Here is a 19550-nt window from a genome sequence, read left to right as displayed (position 1 = left end):
CACTATGTAAAAAAGAGGAAAACATAAGATTCCCAAGGCTGTAATGAATAACATGGTCTATAAACTCAGTTTAAAATATCTTTGAGGGGGCTGGGAAGGTGGCTCAGTGGTAGAGCGCTTGCCTTGCATGCAAGAAGCCCTGGGTTCGATTCCTCAGCACCACATAAGCAATAAGAAAAAAAGTCAGAAGTGGCACTGTGGCTCAAGTGGTAGAATGCTAGTCTTGAGCTGAAGAGCTGAGGGACAGTGCCCAGGCCGAGTTCAGGCCCCACGATCGGACACCCCCCCACCCCCCAAAAAAAACAAATCTTTGAGTACTAGCAAATCTGTTTAAATAGATGACTAACTAGTGCAGAAGGTTCTGGCTGATGAAATTTTTTTTTTGCATTAATTTCTTTCAATAAAAATGCCTAAATACAGCTTTATTCAGATTATTCATAATATTAATATAGTCAATGAAAATGAGCTGGCTACTTGCATATTATGCAAGTAACCTATGGAAACACAAAATTTGTTAATATTTTTCTATCAGACCCTCAATAAATCAGTAACAGTAAGCTCTTCAAGCACACCTGGCAGAGGATGCTTTTCTGTGTAAGCTTGCCCACAGAGCTGGGACCACCAGTACTATGAGGCTCATTTTAGTGTTTTCAGAAATACTGTGATATGTTCAGTGAAACTAAGCATACCACATTCCAGTAAGATGACTGTAAAGAGACAGGCAGGGTACAAGTAACAGGGCGGGCTTGGCCTGCATGGCACAGAGGAATGCTGCTTCCAGACTCTTCCTATTAGCTTATGAAATGGGCCTAACAAAGACAAGGGGAAAGGAATGCTTCTAACTAAACTGTGAGGAAATAACAATGAAGTATAAAAACACTGGCAACTCAGTATTTTAAATACATGCCTTTCAACAGCCCATTTTTTGGTATAAGACAGTATTTCCCATGTTACATTATAGTAGGTCTAGTTGCAACTTTAAATGAGTCAGAAGTTATCTGGAGGAAGAAATATGGATATACTCAGTGGATGAGAATAGTATTTTTGGAATTCATATGAAAGGTCTGATTATCAATGACCATTACTCCAAGATTTGAAGAAACTCACTATATATAAGATGAAAAAAATACCCATGCTTCCGAGAGGATTGAAGACATTTAAGTATCATTTTTAAATGCAACTTCAAAATTTTGTAGTCACATATACCAGCCTAAATGCATGTTTCATTGGGCTAAATACTGAAGAGTTCAAAACAGCTACTATTTCAATCTTATCTCTGAGAAAGACTTAGTCATTTAAATGGATGATATCATTGAGGTAAATTTCCTTTTCAAAACAACTTTTAAAAATCATAATTATTTTTAACAATAAAAGCAGCACTATTAAAAAATGCAAAGAAAGTGGCCTAACAATAAATTAGAAAAACCATAAAGGACTATGCCCTTTTTGTTTAGAATATATCTAGAATTAGGCTTGTAAATTTAAAATCACCTGAATTACAATGTGAACACATTTTTGGCTAATTCTTGCTCTTACACTGCGAACAAAAAAAAATGCTTCACAGGCTGATTAGGAAAAATGTTAACTAAAAATTATCCATCTTTACCAATATCACATCCTCAGTGAAGTAGATAAGCATACACAAGTCCCAGGTCCATGAAAATGGTGTGTCAGGATTTTTCCCTTCTCCTAGGCACTCAAAGCACTAGCATAGTCCTCCAGAATATTCGTCTTCCTCCTCCTCAACAGCTGCACTGGTGACACCATCAGGCTTGGCCTGGGGTGTTGCTGGTGACTTCTTTTTGATTCCCCCTCCTGGAACCACCAAGCTCAAGCCCAGCTTAGCATACTGTAAATGACAAAACACATTCTAGTCACATGATATCCCCCAACAATTAACATAAAAGGACAGTGTCTTAGCTACCAGTGACATGAAAAACATGCTGAGCAATGTGCTACGGTCCAACAGTCTCATGGTCATGATAAGACAGGTGCACATTGTGGAAATATCAATGTGTGGCTCAATTGGGAACTTGAGATAATGTGAGTATACCAAGTTAATACTTTAGTATCTATAAAATAAAGTGCTGTTGAGTGAGGATGTAAGCTAATGGAATGCCTTTAAAATATATAAAAATTTACAAAATCATACGTAAAGCTGAGAGGGATAGTGATATCTGTAACCTCAGTATCCGGAAGGATAAGGCAGGAAGATCACAGTCTGAGGCCAGTCTAAGCTAAACTAAGATACCGGTCTCAAAAACAAAGAATGATTTCTCCAGTACACACACACACACACACACACACACACACACACACACACACACACACACACACACACACACACACACACACACACACACACACACACACACACACACACACACACACACACACACACACACACACACGAGAGGGGGGGGAAGAGGGGGAGAAGGAGGAGGGGGTGGGGAAAGAGGAGGAAGGAGGGGAGGGGAAAGGAGAAGGAGGGAAGAAAAAAAGGACTAAAGACTAGTTTCTCTACCTGTGTCACTGTAAGAAAGTTGAATATTATACCCTGCAACTGGAATCTTAAGTTAATACACAATCAAATACACTGAAAGAGGAAAGTGAGAAGGAATGCTGCAGAGCCATGCCCACTCCTGTGCGTGGTGCTCTGCAGGCTATTTCTTCCTTGGGGACTGAAAGTTTCTTCACAACAGTGCAGAAGACAGAGCCCGTTACTTGACTTTTACAAGTGCATTACACTGCTAGCTGCCTCAGAGGGCTCCCACAGGCTTACTGAAAAAGGCACTAAATGTTGGGTCTCTTCCAGATGGGGGCCTAAAAACAACTGACCAAAAAACATACAGAGGTCAACTGGGAAGAGGAAGTTGGGAATGGAGCTAAATTGTTTAAAAATATGCACACGGTTAAACACAGTTAAATAGTAAGTAAATGTCGATAATATGGCTGCCATACAAATCTCCCAAATGGAGTTGATATGTCCCTTTATGAGTACAGCTTGAGGTAAAAGTAAAATTAGAGGCAGAAGCCTCCCTCAGGAAAAAAAAAAAAATTACCTCTTCCCTTCAAGAAGAAAACCAGCCAAAATGGCCCACTCACATCATTGTCCATGTATTTGAAGAGGGGTGAGTTGCAGACCTCTGACACTTGATCCTGGTCTTGCTGATCATACCCTTCGAGGAGCTGTTCCAGTGCAGTACAGTCTTCACTGCCATTGAACCCTGGTATGCTAAAGTAAAACACAACCACACTTGACCTTCCCTTAAAAGACTGCTTCTCTACCACCAGCAGAGGTGACAAAGTCATGGACATCAGACTGTTACAAAGGGTGGAAGGGCCATTGGCATGCAGTGGACAGAGGCCAGGGGTGTTGCAATGTACAAAACAAGCCCCTCTTCCAAACAATTATCCATCTTGCAATGGTAGTTTACGCCTAGTCCTAGGAGATTTACAAAGAAGCTTCAGAGCCAGAAACATCTGTCTTAGAAGCAATTCTGACAAATGCCCCCAGTGCAATTTGGACCTCCAAGTCAAGGTCTTACCTGTAGCTCTCTCTGACACACCTTTCTGCAGCCACATAATCATTTCTGTGCAAATGAACTAAGACTTGAGCGATTGTTTTCTAAAACAAAAAATTAAGATTCCAATTTACTCCTATTTCATAAAGCCAATTTCCTGTCAGTCTTTAAAACACTGAAACTTAACCTTTAGAATATTGGTTTGTATTCTGAGAGATCTGTAATTTCTGATAACATTTACAGGACACAAATGTGTCTCAAATGATAACACAAACTACACAAATGGCACAAACTACATTTGCACATTTGGGTAGGATAATGCGCAATTCAGGAGCAGTCCCAGGCAAGCCTGTTAACTCTCCCAGCCCTAACTCTTCCCAGGTGGTATTGGCTTGCGGACCATACTTTTTGACAAATCCCCAGAACACAATCCCTGAATTTTTCAAAACTTTATACTTAGTCTTGAAAAAGAGAATCAAAAGGGGCTGGGGTGGGCTCATAAATGTAAAATTATACTTAGGAATTCTTGAAAAAATATTTAAGGAGAAAGTACAAATGAAAACTTTAGGGAACATCAGCAATAATAATACGTATACGTCAACAATGCCAAAAGTTATGGGATCAAGAAAATGACAAATTTTATTAGCAAAGCAATTCCAAATTATTATTTTTTTTGATACCAGCTCTCTAGCACGTAGCCCAAGCTGACTTTGAACTAATGATTCTCCTGTCTCCATCTCTATGATGATAGGTGTGCACCACCATGCCCAGCCCATAAAGTTGTCAGGTTCCAAACCTATGTCTTAATTAACAAATGCAACACCTTACCCTTTTTTTGCCAGCTGTGGCTCATTTGGCATGTTATCTGTCTCTGCTTTTCTGTCAATCCTCATATGGGACAAACCATACTAGTACTTCCCATGAACACACTAGAAACAACCCCAGTCTGTAAGTGACACAGGACTCTAGCTTTGGCTGGAAGCTCCCCTCTACAGGCTCCTCTGAATAAACCCTTGCTGGTATCAAGCTATCTCTTCATCTGTTTTCTGCAGAGTTTTGAATCTAAAAGAAGTATTCAAAAAGAATTTTTTTTTTTTGGTGCTGGTCCTGGGGCACTGTCCCTGAGGTTTTTTGCTTAAGGCTGGTGCTCTACTACTTGAGTCACAGCTCCATTTCTGCCTTTTTGTGGTTAACTGGAGGTAAGACTTTCTGGCTAGGCCGGCTTTGAACTGAGACCCTGAGAGCTAAGCCTTTTAAGTAGAAAGGATTACAGTGTGAACCACCCAGGCCTGGCTAAATCTTCATTCCTATTTTTTTAACTGCTCTGTCTTCAAGTTTACTATCTTTTGTTATCTCCATTATAAAACCATACCATTATAATTACACTCATCTAGTCATTTATTTCAGATACTATATTTAGTCCTAAAAACAACTTTTTCCATTTAAAAAAAAACAAAGAGGACTTGATTGACATCAGTTGTCTTTTCTCCTGAACCTAGGTCAGTTCCGGGTTTAGGTGTTGAGTAATTATGCACTATGTCCCTGATGTCTGTGGATATTACGCTATGGTGATATTGCTGTAATTCTCTGGGTATCAAATGCTTTTAACAGCCAGTCAATCATCTCAGTTAAGTCAAACTGTGAACCATGCCTTGTTTTTGGTCCTGTAAGGCTCAGTGGTTTATGCTTTATTTCCCTTCTCTCAACACTGTACAGGAGTCTGCTATGGGTCTGCCATATCTATGTATAGCCAAGATGTATGTGGGGGCCACATACATCCTTAGGTGACTCCCTCTTCCTATTTTCTCCTTATTGGGATTTTCTCTTTGCTCTGATGGCTCCTTTTCCCAGTTCCTCTGGCCAGAAACTGGGGTTCCTCTATTTTTGATGGGCCTGAGGCATCATGACAGTTGTAGCTTGACCTTGGAGCAAGCTGATGGAGAAAAACAACTTGGCCTTCTCTGTTTATATCAATGATGGGATTTCTTTTGCATTTTTATTGCTTGGGCCTCTGCTGCCTAGCACTGTGAATGCTCTCAGGGCAATGCTGTAAGAGGAAGTGGGAAACTCATTTTTCCATCTGCTTATTTCCCTCCACAGTTTATCTGCCTTTCTTTGTTTCTCAGGAGTTGTAGATAGCTGCTTTCTAGTTTCTAGTTTTAGTTGCAATCCACAAGAAACAGGTTATAATGGCTTTCTCATTCACAGGCAGAAATAGTGTCATTTCACAGAAATACAAATACCCACAGTATCCTTGCATTATTTATATATTCTAATGTGAAGAGTTATCTAATGTAAAGCCAAAAGTGGGCATTTTCTTTTTTTTTTTGTCAGTCGTGGGGCTTGAACTCTGGGCTTGGGTGCTATCCCTCAGCTCTTCAGCTCAACGCGAGCACTCTACCACTTGAGCCACAGTGCCACTTCCGATTTTCTAGTGGTTTATTGGAGATAAGAGTTTCATGGACTTTCCTTGCCAGGGCTGGCTCTGAATCGTGATCCTCAGATCTCAGCCTCCTGAGTAGCTAGGATTACAGGCGTGAGCCACCAGCGCCCGGCAAAAGTGGGCATTTTCAACAAATACCTTGTAACAAGTTGGATAATTTTCAATTTCTTTATAAATATTCTTTTCCTTCTGAATGGAGACAGCAGCTTCATCAAATCTGAAAACAAAACCAAACAAAGAAATGTAAGACAAGGCAGGCAGTGATCCCTTCATAGTGTATGTTATCTTTGTAGTGCATGTGACAGACTCTGGAGAAACAGACAGGTAGGTAGGTATTCTTAAGTACCCCATAACCATGTCCCCATCAGCTCTGCTCATCTGGCTTTCTGGACTGTCTCCTAAATGTCAATCTCCTGCCAGGCTCATGCCTACAATCCTACCTACTCAGGAGGCTGAGATCTAAGGACTGCAGTTCAAAGCCAGCCCAGGCAGAAAGTCTGTGTGACTCGTATCTCCAATTAACCAGAAAACCAGAAGTGGTGCTGTGGCTCAAGTGGAAGAGTGCTCACCTTGAGCTGAAGAGCTCAGAAAGCTGAAGTCCCACAACCCCCCCTTCCCCTCCCCCATACACACAAAAAGTCCATCAGGCTTCAAGTTGACTTATGAACAAAGGAATGTAAGTGCTGAGTGTTGGTGCAAATGACAGGTAATGAGTTTCTAACAAACTCAATAAACCCCTCAGTGAAATGCATCAGAAACAATCCTCCATTTCATCACTCAGACTTCTTCCCTTCCCATGGAAAGGGCTTCCAGGCACTCCAAGGCTACTCTCTGCCTCTTTTATGTCTGCTGCCTTCCCAGGCCCCAGTGCTGCCTCAGCAGGCCCCAGTCAACCAAGCCAGCCCACCTGAACCTTTGATCTTCAACACTCATCTCTTCTAACCACTCTCACCTATTCTCCACTTGATGGTGGTCTCGAGAAAGAGAAAGCAAAGGGATGGCTAGACATTTTCCCCGAAGAATGTACCTTTATAGGCAAAGGTATCTAATCCTAAGATTCTGGGGTAATGTGTAACGCCACTTAGGAGGCTGAGATTTAAGGATTACTGTTTTCTGAAGCCAGCCTAAGCAGGAAAGTCCATGAGAATCTTATCTCCAATTAATGACCAAAAAGCTGGAGGTGGAGCTGTGGTTCCAGTAATAGAGTGCTAGCCTTGAGCAAAAAGCTCAGGGATAGCACCTAGGCCCTGAATTCAAGCCACAGGACTAGCAAAACAGCAACAAAAAAACTAACCACATAACAGATCTCCTTCATGCTGCTGAATCATACTTAGCCAATAAAAGTGAGATGCTGCTGAATGTCATTCACGCCTGTAATCCTAGCTACTCAGGAGGCTGAGATCTGAGGATCGCCATTCAAAGTCAGCTCAGACAGGAAAGCCTTTGAGACTCTTATCTCCACCAGAAAACCGGAAGTGGCACAGTGACACAAAGTGGTAATGCCCTAGACTCAAGCAAAAGAGCTCAGGGACAAAAAAAAAAAAAAAAAAGAGCTCAGGGACAGCACCCAGAACCCAAGTTCAAACCATGACCTACAACAACAAAATAAGTGAGATGCATGATAAATTCTGGCATTATACAGAAGAAAAATGGTGCATCTTTAAATATTTAATTCAGTGTGTCTCCTCACTAGATGTCAATTTTTCTACAGGATACAAGGGTATCCTTGTATGCCTATAGCTGATATTTAAAGATGAACAGCTACATCTAAAAGTATTTACCAGTCCAAAATGTAGACTTATAATATACTTAGAAGCCAGGTGTCAGTGGCTTGCACCTGTAATCCTAGGTACTGAGGAGGCTGAGATCTGAGGAGTACGGTTCAGTCAGCCTTAAAGTCTGAGACTCTAGCCACCAAAAAGCTGAACGCAAAAATGTTGCTCAAGTGGTAGAGCACCAGCCAAGAGCAAGAAAGCTAAAGGACAGTACTTAGGGCTTTGAATTCAAGCCCCAATAATGGCATGTGTGTGTGTGTGTGCGTGCGTGCATGCATACACGAGGCATACATACAGTTTGAAAGCGCACACCTGCGTCCACGTACAAGTAGTCTTGAGGCTTTGCCCAGTAGTTCAACTGCCTGCCGGAGGCGTTCCTCATTCTGAAGGAATCAAGAAGGAATAGTGGCTGCATTAGTCTGGAAAACTTACCTTTCAGCAATAAATTTATAAAGTAATAGAAGTGACTATGAGGTGCCAAAGTTTGCTAGTCTATTTACGACTTAATCTCTAACAGAGAAGACAAGCCTTAAAAGCAGTCACTGGCTAGGTACTAGTTGCTCTTACCTATAATTGTAACTACTTTGGAGGCTAAGAATAGGAGGATCACAATTGCAGAAAAAGTTTGAAAGACTCCTTTTTCATTAGAGCGCTAGACACAGTGGTATACCCATTATCCTAGTTATAATGAAAAGCCTAATATGCAGACAGAGCCCGGGTATAGGTCTGGGAAGGGAGTAAGACTGTCTCTCAAAAGCAACTAGCAGAAAATAGGGCTGGAGATATGGCTTGGTGATAAGAGATCCTGCTCAGCAAGCCAAAGTCCTGAGTTCAAATCCCAAATCCCAGTACTGTTAAAGAAGAAAAAAAAAGCAGCCATCTCGTTTTTGTTTACATATATGCTATTAATCTTAACATTTTAAGTGAAGAGAAAAAGTTCAAACTTACTTCAAAGACATTAGCTGTCTGTTGATACAACTGTACAGCCTTTTCTGGATCGATATTTTCTACAAGCCTGAATTAGATGAGAGAATTTGACTTATGAGAAGCAGAAAAATCTGTTCTGCAGAGGACTTTATAAAAGCAAAATCAAGACAACATCTCTGCAGAACCAATGCTTCCAACTGTAAGCAGGTGTGCACACTCACTTTCCAGCTCGCTCCAATGCCATGGCTGCTGTATCGGGAGTACCGTTCTCCAAGTACATCATGCTGGCTTTCTCAATCAGCTGAACAGCCTCGGGAAGTTTCTGCATCTCCTTTAGGCAAAACATACAGCATAGGGCAGAAAATGTACCCAGTTAAACAAGCAGAGTTAATGATTGGAAATTCAATTATTCTACCCCTAATTTATGAGCAAATGACTTGAAAACATTATACAACAAATGTACTTAAAATGGTTCAAATGGTGATGTTCCAACTGAAGCTACATGTAACCAATCAGAAATGTATCATTAATATCTATATCTAGCTAATGGTTACTGCAGACTTTCAATGAAGCTATATAAGTTAGAGAAGTCAAATAACTTTCTTCTTGCTATTTTGTATTTACATTTTTTAAACATAAACACCAAGTCCCTTCTATATAGAGGTCTATACCAAACCTGTAGCCTAAGCCAGGTGCTGGTAGCTCATGCCTGTATTCCTAGCTACTCAGGAGGCTGAGTTCTGAGGATCAGAGTTCAAAGCCACCCCAGGCAGGAAACTCCATGAGACTCTTATCTACAATAAACCACTAGAAAACCAGGAGTGGCACTGTGGCTCAAGTGGTAGAGCGCTCACCTTGAGCTGTAGAGCTCAGGGACAGTGCCCAGGCCCAGAGTTCAAGCCCCATGACCAAAAAAAAAGAAAAAAGAAAAAAGAAAGCTAGCTTATTTTTCTTCTACTTTACATAAACTGTTCTGTCTGAAGCTCAAGACTCCTACAACATTATTCTAAGGTATAACTATCTAATAAGCATGCCAGAAAGCAATTCATTTCATCTGTTTCCTAGCCATTATCTTTCCCTAAAGTACTACCTTTCTTAACTTCAAAGACATTTGAACAAAAGAAATGATGCTTAATAATAACTTCTAAGGAAGATTCAAATCTTAAGTACAGCTACTAGGGATAAACTGAGGCTACAAGAATTATGATGTGCTAGACTGCTATATTCAGATAGGATATGCTAATAGAAGGCACAAGGTACATTTGAGAACTTCCCACTTCTCAGGGGAAACAGGAAGGAGAACACAACCCTGGCCTCTTGGCTAACAAGAAATTGTAGTTTCTAAGGGACTGTTATTGGGTGTTGCATCAGCCAACAACTTAGCTGCATGATCTTTGGGGAAGGTGCATTTCAATGGCAGAGCAGTTGGAAGCACTCTTATTTACGTATTTCTCTATTGAAAACATCTAGACAATTAACATTTCTCAATAAACATGCTTATGACTACTTGTTATCACTATTTCTTTATGCCAGATGTGCAGAACCAAAATTTCTGTGTCAGAGGCTAAGAAAATACTTAAACTAAACTTGTTAATTACAGTACTAATATTCCTTAATCTTTCCAGCTTTCTAAATATTCTACCAGAAGCATGCATTCATTGAAAAAAAATTGGCAAGTTAATATTCTAAAAGTCATACAAAACAAAGTTTATTGAGTTTTCAAAAAGCTTTAAGAACTAAAAATAATTCAAAATAACTTTTTATAAAGGTAGAAAACATAAAAATGGAAAATATTTCAACTTAATTACCATCAGACATACTTTGAGAAACACACAGTACTACTATGTGCTATCTTACCATAAGATGGGTGTTAATTTCTAATGTGCATTTTTTTTCTAATGTGTTTTTAAGAACTGTGGCCCATTGGTGGTCAACGTTGTCATTTGAAAACAATCAGGTAAAATAGCAATAACTAAGACAAAATGGTATTTATTTAAGCAGAATAAGTATTTTCTTTCTAAAACCCATGAAAATTTCTAAACATTTTTGTCCATTTTTACATTTACAAGTCCTTAAAGTCTCAAATATAGGGAAACCTCCTTTGTAGCATTTTTTGTTCCGTCATTAATATCTGTCCTATTACAAAGCTTTCAACCCTGTTTTTCCAAGTTCCAACCAATATATTTCTGCTTACATTTCACTTTCAACACTTACAATTCCTTCCTTTAGATACACAAAATGTAAACTTTGATGTTACCCTGGACAGGAATTCTTAATTTACCATCTATGTCTTTACACAGCAAGTAAACTTTTCCATCTCAACATAAATTCTACCTCAACACCTTGTTAATTCATTTTACTTACAGTACTGACAAAATATTACTAACCTTCAACATCATGCCAGCTTGCTCATAAGCCCTAAAAAGAGAATATAATTTCTCTGATGAGATCTTCATGAAATTAGGGGAGGAGAGATTTCCTGGTGAAGGCCCTGCCAGTGGGGAAAGTGAATGCTAGCTTGGGCACAGTCTGATACTTTAGGCTTCTGTCACAAGGCTTTGATTATGGGGTAATCATACCTTAGAAATATCAAACATTTGAGTTGAAGGGATTTTATTTTGCAGATGCAAAATGAAGGCTCAGAAGGTTAAATTCTAAGTCTAACCTGACAAACCTAAGCCTAAATTCTAAAACAAATACTCCTGGTAGAAGCAACTTTCACAAGTACTTGTTAACTACAAGGACAGGGAAAGAGAGATTCTAACTCAAGTGTGTGTTTCATAGGCTATTGAATACAAAAGTTCTGAAACGTTATGCTGAATCTAATTCCAATATCTTATAATATGAAATTACTTAGTTTTAAAAATTCAGTTGAAAACTTAAGCAAATGGAAGTAACTATTTTATTTAAATATATAGTAATTCACTACTTACAAATGTATGGGAAAAATTTACTAGCTGATTAAAAAATAACAATTTGTAAAAACATGGATAATATTACTTACTTGGCAGCATGGAAAAGACTGAATGGATGTAATGATGTCAAAATTAAGGAAAAAGAGGAAATCAGTGGCTTCTAGAGATCTACTTTTACAAGACAGTTAACTACATCACTAGTTGTCAGTTTCAAAAGATGACTCCAAACCAGTACAGAAATTATTCTTTTCTGCAGATCTCTCATCATTGCTTATCTCACAAAAAAACTGCATAGATCTTTAGTTATTCCTATGAGACATTATAAGAGTCTGCCTAAAATGCATAATTGTTACATTTTAAAATACCCATTGTGTTTCAAATATTTCAGAAAGACTGTACTGTTAAAAATTTTACATTCCAACTTATGCATTTTCAATACCTGTGTCTCGTTTTATTCTTTAGCAGATGTCTAAAGATATCCCTCCTTCCTCTCCAGCAAATGACCAGAAAATAAACTCTCAAACACAGCTCTAAGAGCTGATGTAGACATGAGCACACTACAAATGCTCCCTCAGTTTAAAAATAAACAATTTTTCTAATCATATTCTAATTTAAACCATTTTATTTCAAATGTAGTAAAACAGGAAAAAGTTGCTGTTAAAATCACCTAATTGTTTAATTCTTTTTTAAAGGGTGAAAAAGATACGCCCTATTGTTTTCATGGGCAACAGCTTCCCGGAGGCAGGCATCTTTTGCTTGCTCAAATTGTTTGGCATTTTTAAAAGCAACAGCTGAAACAGAAAAAAAAAAAAAAAAGACTTGCTATTTCCATCATTAAAAATGTTGAATCATCCTCAGAATCGGCATATTATACAAACTATTAAAAAGTATACTAATTTCAAGTAGGTTTCCTAAAACTATAAAATACAATTCTCTCTCCTTAGAAGAATGTCCTCATAACCTCTATAATACTTTAAAAGAATATTTTCAAAAGTTTTTAAAATTGTCACTAGTAGCAACATATTAGTGCTACATCCACCGAAAAACAAAGGAGGGTTTGGTAACAAAGGAGGGGGTTTGATAAGAAATGTATTCATTACCTTACTCATGTAACTGTAACCCCTCTGTACAGCATCTTTACAATAATAAAAGAAAAAAAATCCTGCTAACAGCAACACTCTCAGATATGCCCAAACACAAGATTCTCTATGGCAAATGGCAGCTCCTCAGTTTCCAGGATTCATATTTAATGATTAAATCCTTATAGCTCATTAAATACTTAGAAACCAAATGCCTAACATGCACCTTAAATACAAACACAAATACACACTCACAAACACTGCTTCTATACTGTTACCTGTATTGCTAGAAGAGCTAAAATACTGTCAGCTGTTTTAAAGAGGTTCTCATCAGAACAAAACGAAGAGGAATGGCCCTAATTAGTGCCCTCGGTTAGTTTCAATGTCCCTGATTTCTCTTTTCTAAAACAAGTTTGACTGAAAGTACTTGCCCAAGATGATCACTATTCTAAGTTTACAATCTTAGTCAGGACCATCACTACAACAGCTGAAAATATTCTTGAGGGACTTGAAATTGTAGTAGTTTACATCCCAAATGCTAACAGATTTGCCTGCTGGTAGCTATCATATCTTTCCAAAATGAAAATGCTAAGTTTTTAATAAATTCCCTTTACTAGCTCATGTATAGACAAACAGAGACAGATGTTAAATATACGTACTGCTTTATACTTCATGAACATTTAGCAAGGTAGATCAAAGTTAAGCTCATATAAAACCATAGTAGGCCAAAATACAATTTATAGATCTGCTTCCTTACAATGAAGCGAAGTTAAAAAAAAACAACCAAAAACTTAAAAACTCCTTATTCAATAATGAGTGTAGAAGAAGAATATGGCAAGACTTGAACACAGTACTATAGACAAATGCAAAGCACTGTAACAATGCAAAAACCTGGAACTGTCTACCATTACCACTACTCATTTCTGTAAAAAGAGGAACCAGAATCTCTGGCTCAGTCAAAACATCTGAATAGAATAAGGTAGGGGGAAAAATGCAAGACTCTGCACGGTTGTTCTGCCTTAAAAACAACAAAACTATTACATTCCTACAAGCAGCATTGAGATATTACTCTTAAGATTATTTTAAAGTACTCTAGTAACATCACTTCAGCCACAAATACCTGCTTTTCCATATTCAGATGCAGCACTATCATAGTCTGGTTTCCATTTCAAAAATCCAGTCTTCAAGCTAGAATGCAAGAAAAGCACATTTCAACTTCAGTTTTAAGTTAGAACCCTGCTTGTAGTGACCATGTAGGTCATTAAGATATTTTTAGAAAAAGAAAAGCCATCAGGTGCAAATACCCACCCTGCCTTCCTCCATCTAGACCCTTTCTGAATGAACACATCCTCATTCCCTCTCATTGTAAAGCATAATGTTCCCCCTTTTGAAATGACTCCGTAACATCCAAACAGAGCAGAGATTGTCAATACATGGTCCTCAGACCAGCAGCATCAGTATTACCTGGAAACTTCTCAAAATGTAAATTGCTGACCCCACCCCAGGCCTACAGAACCAGCAATGTTAGGGGTTGGGCATAGTGATCCATGCTTTGATAAACTGAAAGGTACACTCATGCCCAAGAACCTTGAAGCAGCGTCCTCAGTAGCTCAGAGGCTATGGTATGGAGTTCAGAGAAGCTGTGTCACCAGCATACAGCACACCAAGGGCACAGGGAGGATCCCCTAGGGAGTCTGAAGAGTAGAAAGGCTGACAGAAGTAAAAGGCTGAGAATCAGCCACTAGGGAACAACAGAAAGAATAACTGTATTAGAAAGGGAATCATGCAATGGAAACAAAGAGAAACTGTCCTCCAGGATCTTTACTGACTTTAGAGGCCAAGGACAGTCAGTATTCAGTCTTTATTCACCTTATTTGCAATACATTGGTTTAAAAACTAATTCAGTGGCTGTCACGCTTTGATGTGCTGGGCACCAGTAGCTCCCACCTGTTCATCTTAGCTACTCAGGAGGCTGAAATTAACAGATCAACAGTTCAGAGGTAGCTGGGGCAGAAAGGCCCATGAGACTCCATCTCCAATTAACGAGCAAAATGCCAGACTAAAGGCGGAGGCTCAAGGAGTAGAGCAGGAGTCATGAGCAAGCAAAAAAAGAAAAAAAAGTACCAAGCCATGGCATCAACACACAGGCACATACACTCTACAAAAACCTTTGGTGTCCATAGGAATTGTTGTACACCATCTTAAGTTTCACATGAATCAGGGGAGCAACCTGGCTTTAAAATGAGGATTTTGCCCTACGCGCCTCAGAAGTACACCCTTCATTTTGCGACGGGTGCATGGGACTGTCCAGAGAATCTAGCTCTGAAGTGACATTTTCTGTTATGTATCCACTGTAACAAGAATTAGATTTGCAAGCCTTTTTTTTTCTCAAAGTTACCAACAATTTCATTAGTAAAAAAAAAAATCTAAAATCCTTCAAATTGCTAAAAAAAAAAAATCTAAAATCCTTCAAATTGCATGCACCCTAGGAACCTCCCTCAATTTCCTCTGGGAGAGTCTTTAACTCCTTCCTCTGTGCATCGGCCAAGGGCAGTGGGAACTTCCTGCGACGTGCCGGGGGTTTGTTCCCGTGGGTAAGTGAGGAGGGTCTGGGGTCAACCTCCTGCAGCCAGAGGCTGCGGCGCCCTGGCACGCGGCCCGGCAGCCATGCGGGGAGCGCCCCGCGCGCTCCTCCAGAGGGCGGCAGGCAGGCCGCACAGCGAAGCGCCAGGGAAGGTGGCGACGCTGCGCCGGGGAATTTTCCGGGTGAATCCGCAGTCCACACCAGGGGCTCTCGGCTACGGCGGTCAAGGAGGAGGGCTTCCCCGGTGGGCAGGCTGCCGGCCGGCAGAACCCCCGGCCCCGGGGAGGTGGGGCGGCCCTGCGCGAGGCCGGGATGCGACCGCTTCCCCGCCATGCGCGGGCCGGCCCCGCTCCGCGAGACCTGGAGACCGAGGACACGCGGGAGGAGCCCCGCGGCCGCGCCCGGCTCCCGCGCCGCCGCCGCCGGGACCCGCCGGGACTGACGGGGCCGGGCGCCCGCGCACGCACACACCCCGCGGCCGCGCTCACTCACTACTTCTCTGCTTTGGCTATGTGCTCCAGCCCCTCGTTGATCTTCTGAGCCGCCATCGCCGGCGCCGGCCCGGACGCCGAGGGCGAAGCCGCTGTCTTCGGGATCCAGGAGAGAGCTCGGCCGCGTCGGCGTGGGAACCCCGCGGAGGACGCCGGGACGCCGCACGGCTGAGCGTCTACGGGCAGCCGGAGCGCTCAAACTTCCCCTGCGCAGCCTGCCGGAAGTACGGCTAGACGACGACGCGCGCAGGCGCAGACTGCGAGGGACGACCTCCGCACTGCGGTTTGGGCCAGGCCTGGGGTGGGAGGGGGGGAGGGGGGTTGAGGTGGGGAGAGGCCGGGAGAAATCCCTTCGTTCTTGTGCGTATTCTTGCTCTTGACAAATACGTAGCAAAGTGTGTCTGGAACTTCTAGGCCCTAGAGAACCAACAGAGTACCACAGACACCCCGGACCCATGAAATAATGCTTTTTCATCATGGAGATGGCACAGTTAGCTGGTCTCAACGACTTATCACGTTCGAAGCTTCCTGTACTATATCTGGAACAGATTTGTTCTCCCGTTATGCTTTTTCCCCTCATTCGTATTGAATTGTTATTTACTGCTGAATACACACACACACTCTGCGCCGGACTAGACTGTTGAGCTATCTTGGAATTGTCATCTACCTGGGCCTACAACATCTAACTTAATTTTATTTCAGCATCAATAAAGAGAGAATGAAAAAGAAAAAGACAACAGGATAACCCCTTGTCATCGGAGTGTTCTGTGTCCAAAAGCCTTTGAATTAGAAAGTGAAGTTTGGTACATGCGAACTTGTCCTAGTATTAAGGGATCAAGAGGAAATAAAATGGAGACAAGTGCAAATGTCCCCACTTCTCTTCGCCTAAGGTTGGAATTGAGCAAAGAAACTTTGGACCTATGATGGTCCTGATACTGTATAGTTGTCCAAGCACTGGCGACGACTCATAAAATTGAATCTTGGCATTATGAAGTATCTCCATATCTTCAACCCAAAAGTCTCCTGGGCTTCATCTTAATCTTTTCTTGCAATACCAACCATCCTCTTTGGCCCAAGGAATGCCTCTGGCCAATCCTTTCTCTCCTAAAATCTTTCTGTATTCTGTGTCAATAAAAGCATGTATTGCTTCACAATGGAATTCTATGCCTCCATCAGAAAGAATGATATTTCCCCATTTGTTAGGAAATGGAAAGGCTTGGAAAAAATTATATTAAGTGAAGTAAGCCAGGCCCAAAGAAACATAGGTCCCATGGTTTCCCTTATTTGCAATATCTAGTATAGGTATGAGTCAAGCGGAAAAGGTCAGATAATGTGATGTTAGGAAAACGAACCCTTAAATATGTATCTTAATGTTTTTTTTTCTTTCATGCATGTGTTTCTAACGCATTTATAAGATTATTTCTTTGTTGCTTTGTATGTCCCTCCCCCACAGTGTAACCCCCCCCCCCCCCTTTCACTATATTTGATGTCAGTATAACTTGTGGAGGAGATGGGGACAAACAAGTCGTTTAAGGATTCAGGTGGACCTGTTGCAACAATGAGAAGTACAAAATGTCATGTCAAAAACGAGCTTTACAATGTTGGTGTGGGGGGGGAGGGGGGGAAGGATTGGGTGGGGGGGAGGGGGGAGGCTGGGAAGGGAAGTGAAGGGTAAACAAAGGAGGAGGCTGCAATGCTTGGTAAGAAATGTATGCATTATCCTGCCCATGTAATTGTAACCCCTCTGTACAGTATGTTCTCAAATAAAATTAAATTTAAAAAAAAAAGCATGTATTTCCAAATGCCACTTGGATATAACTAACATGCTGCACCTCAATGTGGGAATGAGACTGGAAATTGAGCTTGCTGGCCAACAGGTCGCATGGTGAGCCTCCCTCTCTGACAGTGCTTTGCGCCTGAGTCACCAGGTTCCTCATATGTACAACCTGCTTCCCTCCCCTGGCCTCAGCAGCTGCCAGGAAGCAAAATGCTGGCACCCACCTTCCTCAATGAGATAACAAGTCTCTGTCACTGCTGGGGGAGTGAGTCCTGTTGGCAGAGTAAGTTTATTTGAAGTGAAAGGAAAGCTGTGAAAGAAAGTAGCGCCCAAGAACAGTTCAGTAGACTTCTCTCAGAGGATGGTTCTCCCATATCTCCTACCTTGGGCTTTGTGCTGGTTGTTTGGTGGCTCACGCAAACCCTGCCCTGGCACCCAAGGCATTACAGGAAGAAGTGTTTGAGCAGGAAGAAGCATTTCAGCAGTATCTGGAGGCACTAACTGTCCTTTTTTCTCTCTCATTCTGAACCACACATCTTAACTGGGGGAACATAAGAGCTCACGTATTATTAAAGTTTGGTTAATCACTAGTCCTTTGGCAATAATATTCTATTTTCCCCATTTACCACTATCTTGTACATTAGTATACTGAAATGTCTTCTGCAGGCTCATGTATTGAATGTGTGGCCCCAGCAGATGTGCTCTTTTGGGAGATCTGGAAACTAGGAGTTGAAGCTTTGGGGAAGTATGTCACTGAGGTGTGAATTTGAAGGTGGTACTCTGAGTCCCTTTACTAGCTCTCTTCTTCCTGTCCTCTGAGGAGAACAGCCTCCTTCTGCACACCCTTCTTCTGCACACCACGCTACCATGATGTCCCAAGAGGTCAAGCAACCATGAATAGAACCACCAGGAATTGTGAGCCAACATAAATGTGTGAGGATATACTGTGGGCTACTTCCTCAGAGGAGGCAGAATCATAAAAACCTGTGATAGTCTTATCTCTGCCTCAACAGTGACATAATCCTCCTAATGATTTAGATAATGACCATTTTTATGATGCAACTCACCACATCAAGGTTAAATAGAGAAAAGCAAAGAGGATCTGATGACAGGCACGTGTCTTCCCATAACTGAGCAGCCCAGACATAGTAGTCAAACCATGTGAGGGGCCCAAAGGGGAGTCAGTGAGAAACCACCCTATTGGCTAGAGAGTGGCTTCCTGTGTTCTCCCTTCCAGTAGTCTTGCAGTTCTCCTTAGTAAACACATGGTGGCACCACCTGTACATATCTTGACCAGCCACAGGTGCTAAAACAGTAGAGATTATGGTAGCTTTCAATGACAGTCAAAGCTTCTGGCAACATTTCATTTTCATAACCACATGAGTGATTTCTTTCACTAGTTTGTTCACAAAGCTGAGTATGGATGCCTATGTACAGTAGGGCTAAAAAGGGCTTAAATAGGGCTGGGAGGGTGGCTCAGTGGTAGAGTGCTTGCCTTGCATGCATGAGGCCCTGGGTTCAATTCCTCAGCACCACATAAGCAGAAAAAGCTGGAAGTGGTGCTGTGGTTCAAGTGGTAGAGGATTAGCCTTGAGCTGAAGAGTTAAGGGACAGTGCCCTGGCAATATTGAAAGTGTTTAATCACATAGATCTGCTCCACATCTACTTTAGGAACATAATTGTTTTGATGAATATTATTTTGAAAAGGACAGATACAGATCTTACTTTGCTGATTATCTTTGAATAAAGGAGAAATCTAGTTTCCCAGTTTGGTTCAGTGGGATCCTGAATATGTTTAATGCACTATGTGTAGATAACCTGGTTTTCATCTATAAATGTCCTCTTTGCAGAAATACATCCCATAAACATGTCTGTTAGAGGATTTCAACATACTTATAATCCTTCAGCTTTTTTCAAAGAAAATCTATTCATGTGGCTACATTTCTGCAAGTTCAAATTGTGCAGAATTGAAGTAGCAAATTATTATTTATGCCTATCTTTATTAAAAACATTCTTCCAAATTATCTGGGCTCTA

General features: G+C 41.1%; 1 protein-coding gene across 1 annotated transcript; it reads right to left on the bottom strand.

Moving 5' to 3' along the window:
• Positions 1 to 241: 241 nt before the first annotated feature.
• Napg (NSF attachment protein gamma) lies at positions 242 to 15896 on the bottom strand. Its single transcript, XM_042683705.1, has 12 exons — positions 15740 to 15896; positions 13784 to 13851; positions 12291 to 12375; positions 11674 to 11691; positions 11057 to 11087; positions 8891 to 9000; positions 8691 to 8757; positions 8055 to 8125; positions 6106 to 6184; positions 3549 to 3628; positions 3106 to 3235; positions 242 to 1849 (listed from the first exon to the last, which is right to left on the bottom strand). The coding sequence occupies exons 1-12, from the start codon at positions 15793 to 15795 to the stop codon at positions 1706 to 1708; spliced, it is 939 nt and encodes a 312-aa protein (XP_042539639.1). The 5' UTR covers positions 15796 to 15896; the 3' UTR covers positions 242 to 1705.
• Positions 15897 to 19550: the final 3654 nt, after the last annotated feature.

Source organism: Dipodomys spectabilis, unplaced genomic scaffold (genome assembly GCF_019054845.1).
Source record: "Dipodomys spectabilis isolate Male_0828 unplaced genomic scaffold, ASM1905484v1 ptg000083l, whole genome shotgun sequence".
Classification (NCBI taxonomy): domain Eukaryota; kingdom Metazoa; phylum Chordata; class Mammalia; order Rodentia; family Heteromyidae; genus Dipodomys; species Dipodomys spectabilis.
The sequence above is the reverse complement of the archived record's forward strand: the minus strand, read 5'-3'. Positions and strand labels throughout refer to the sequence as shown.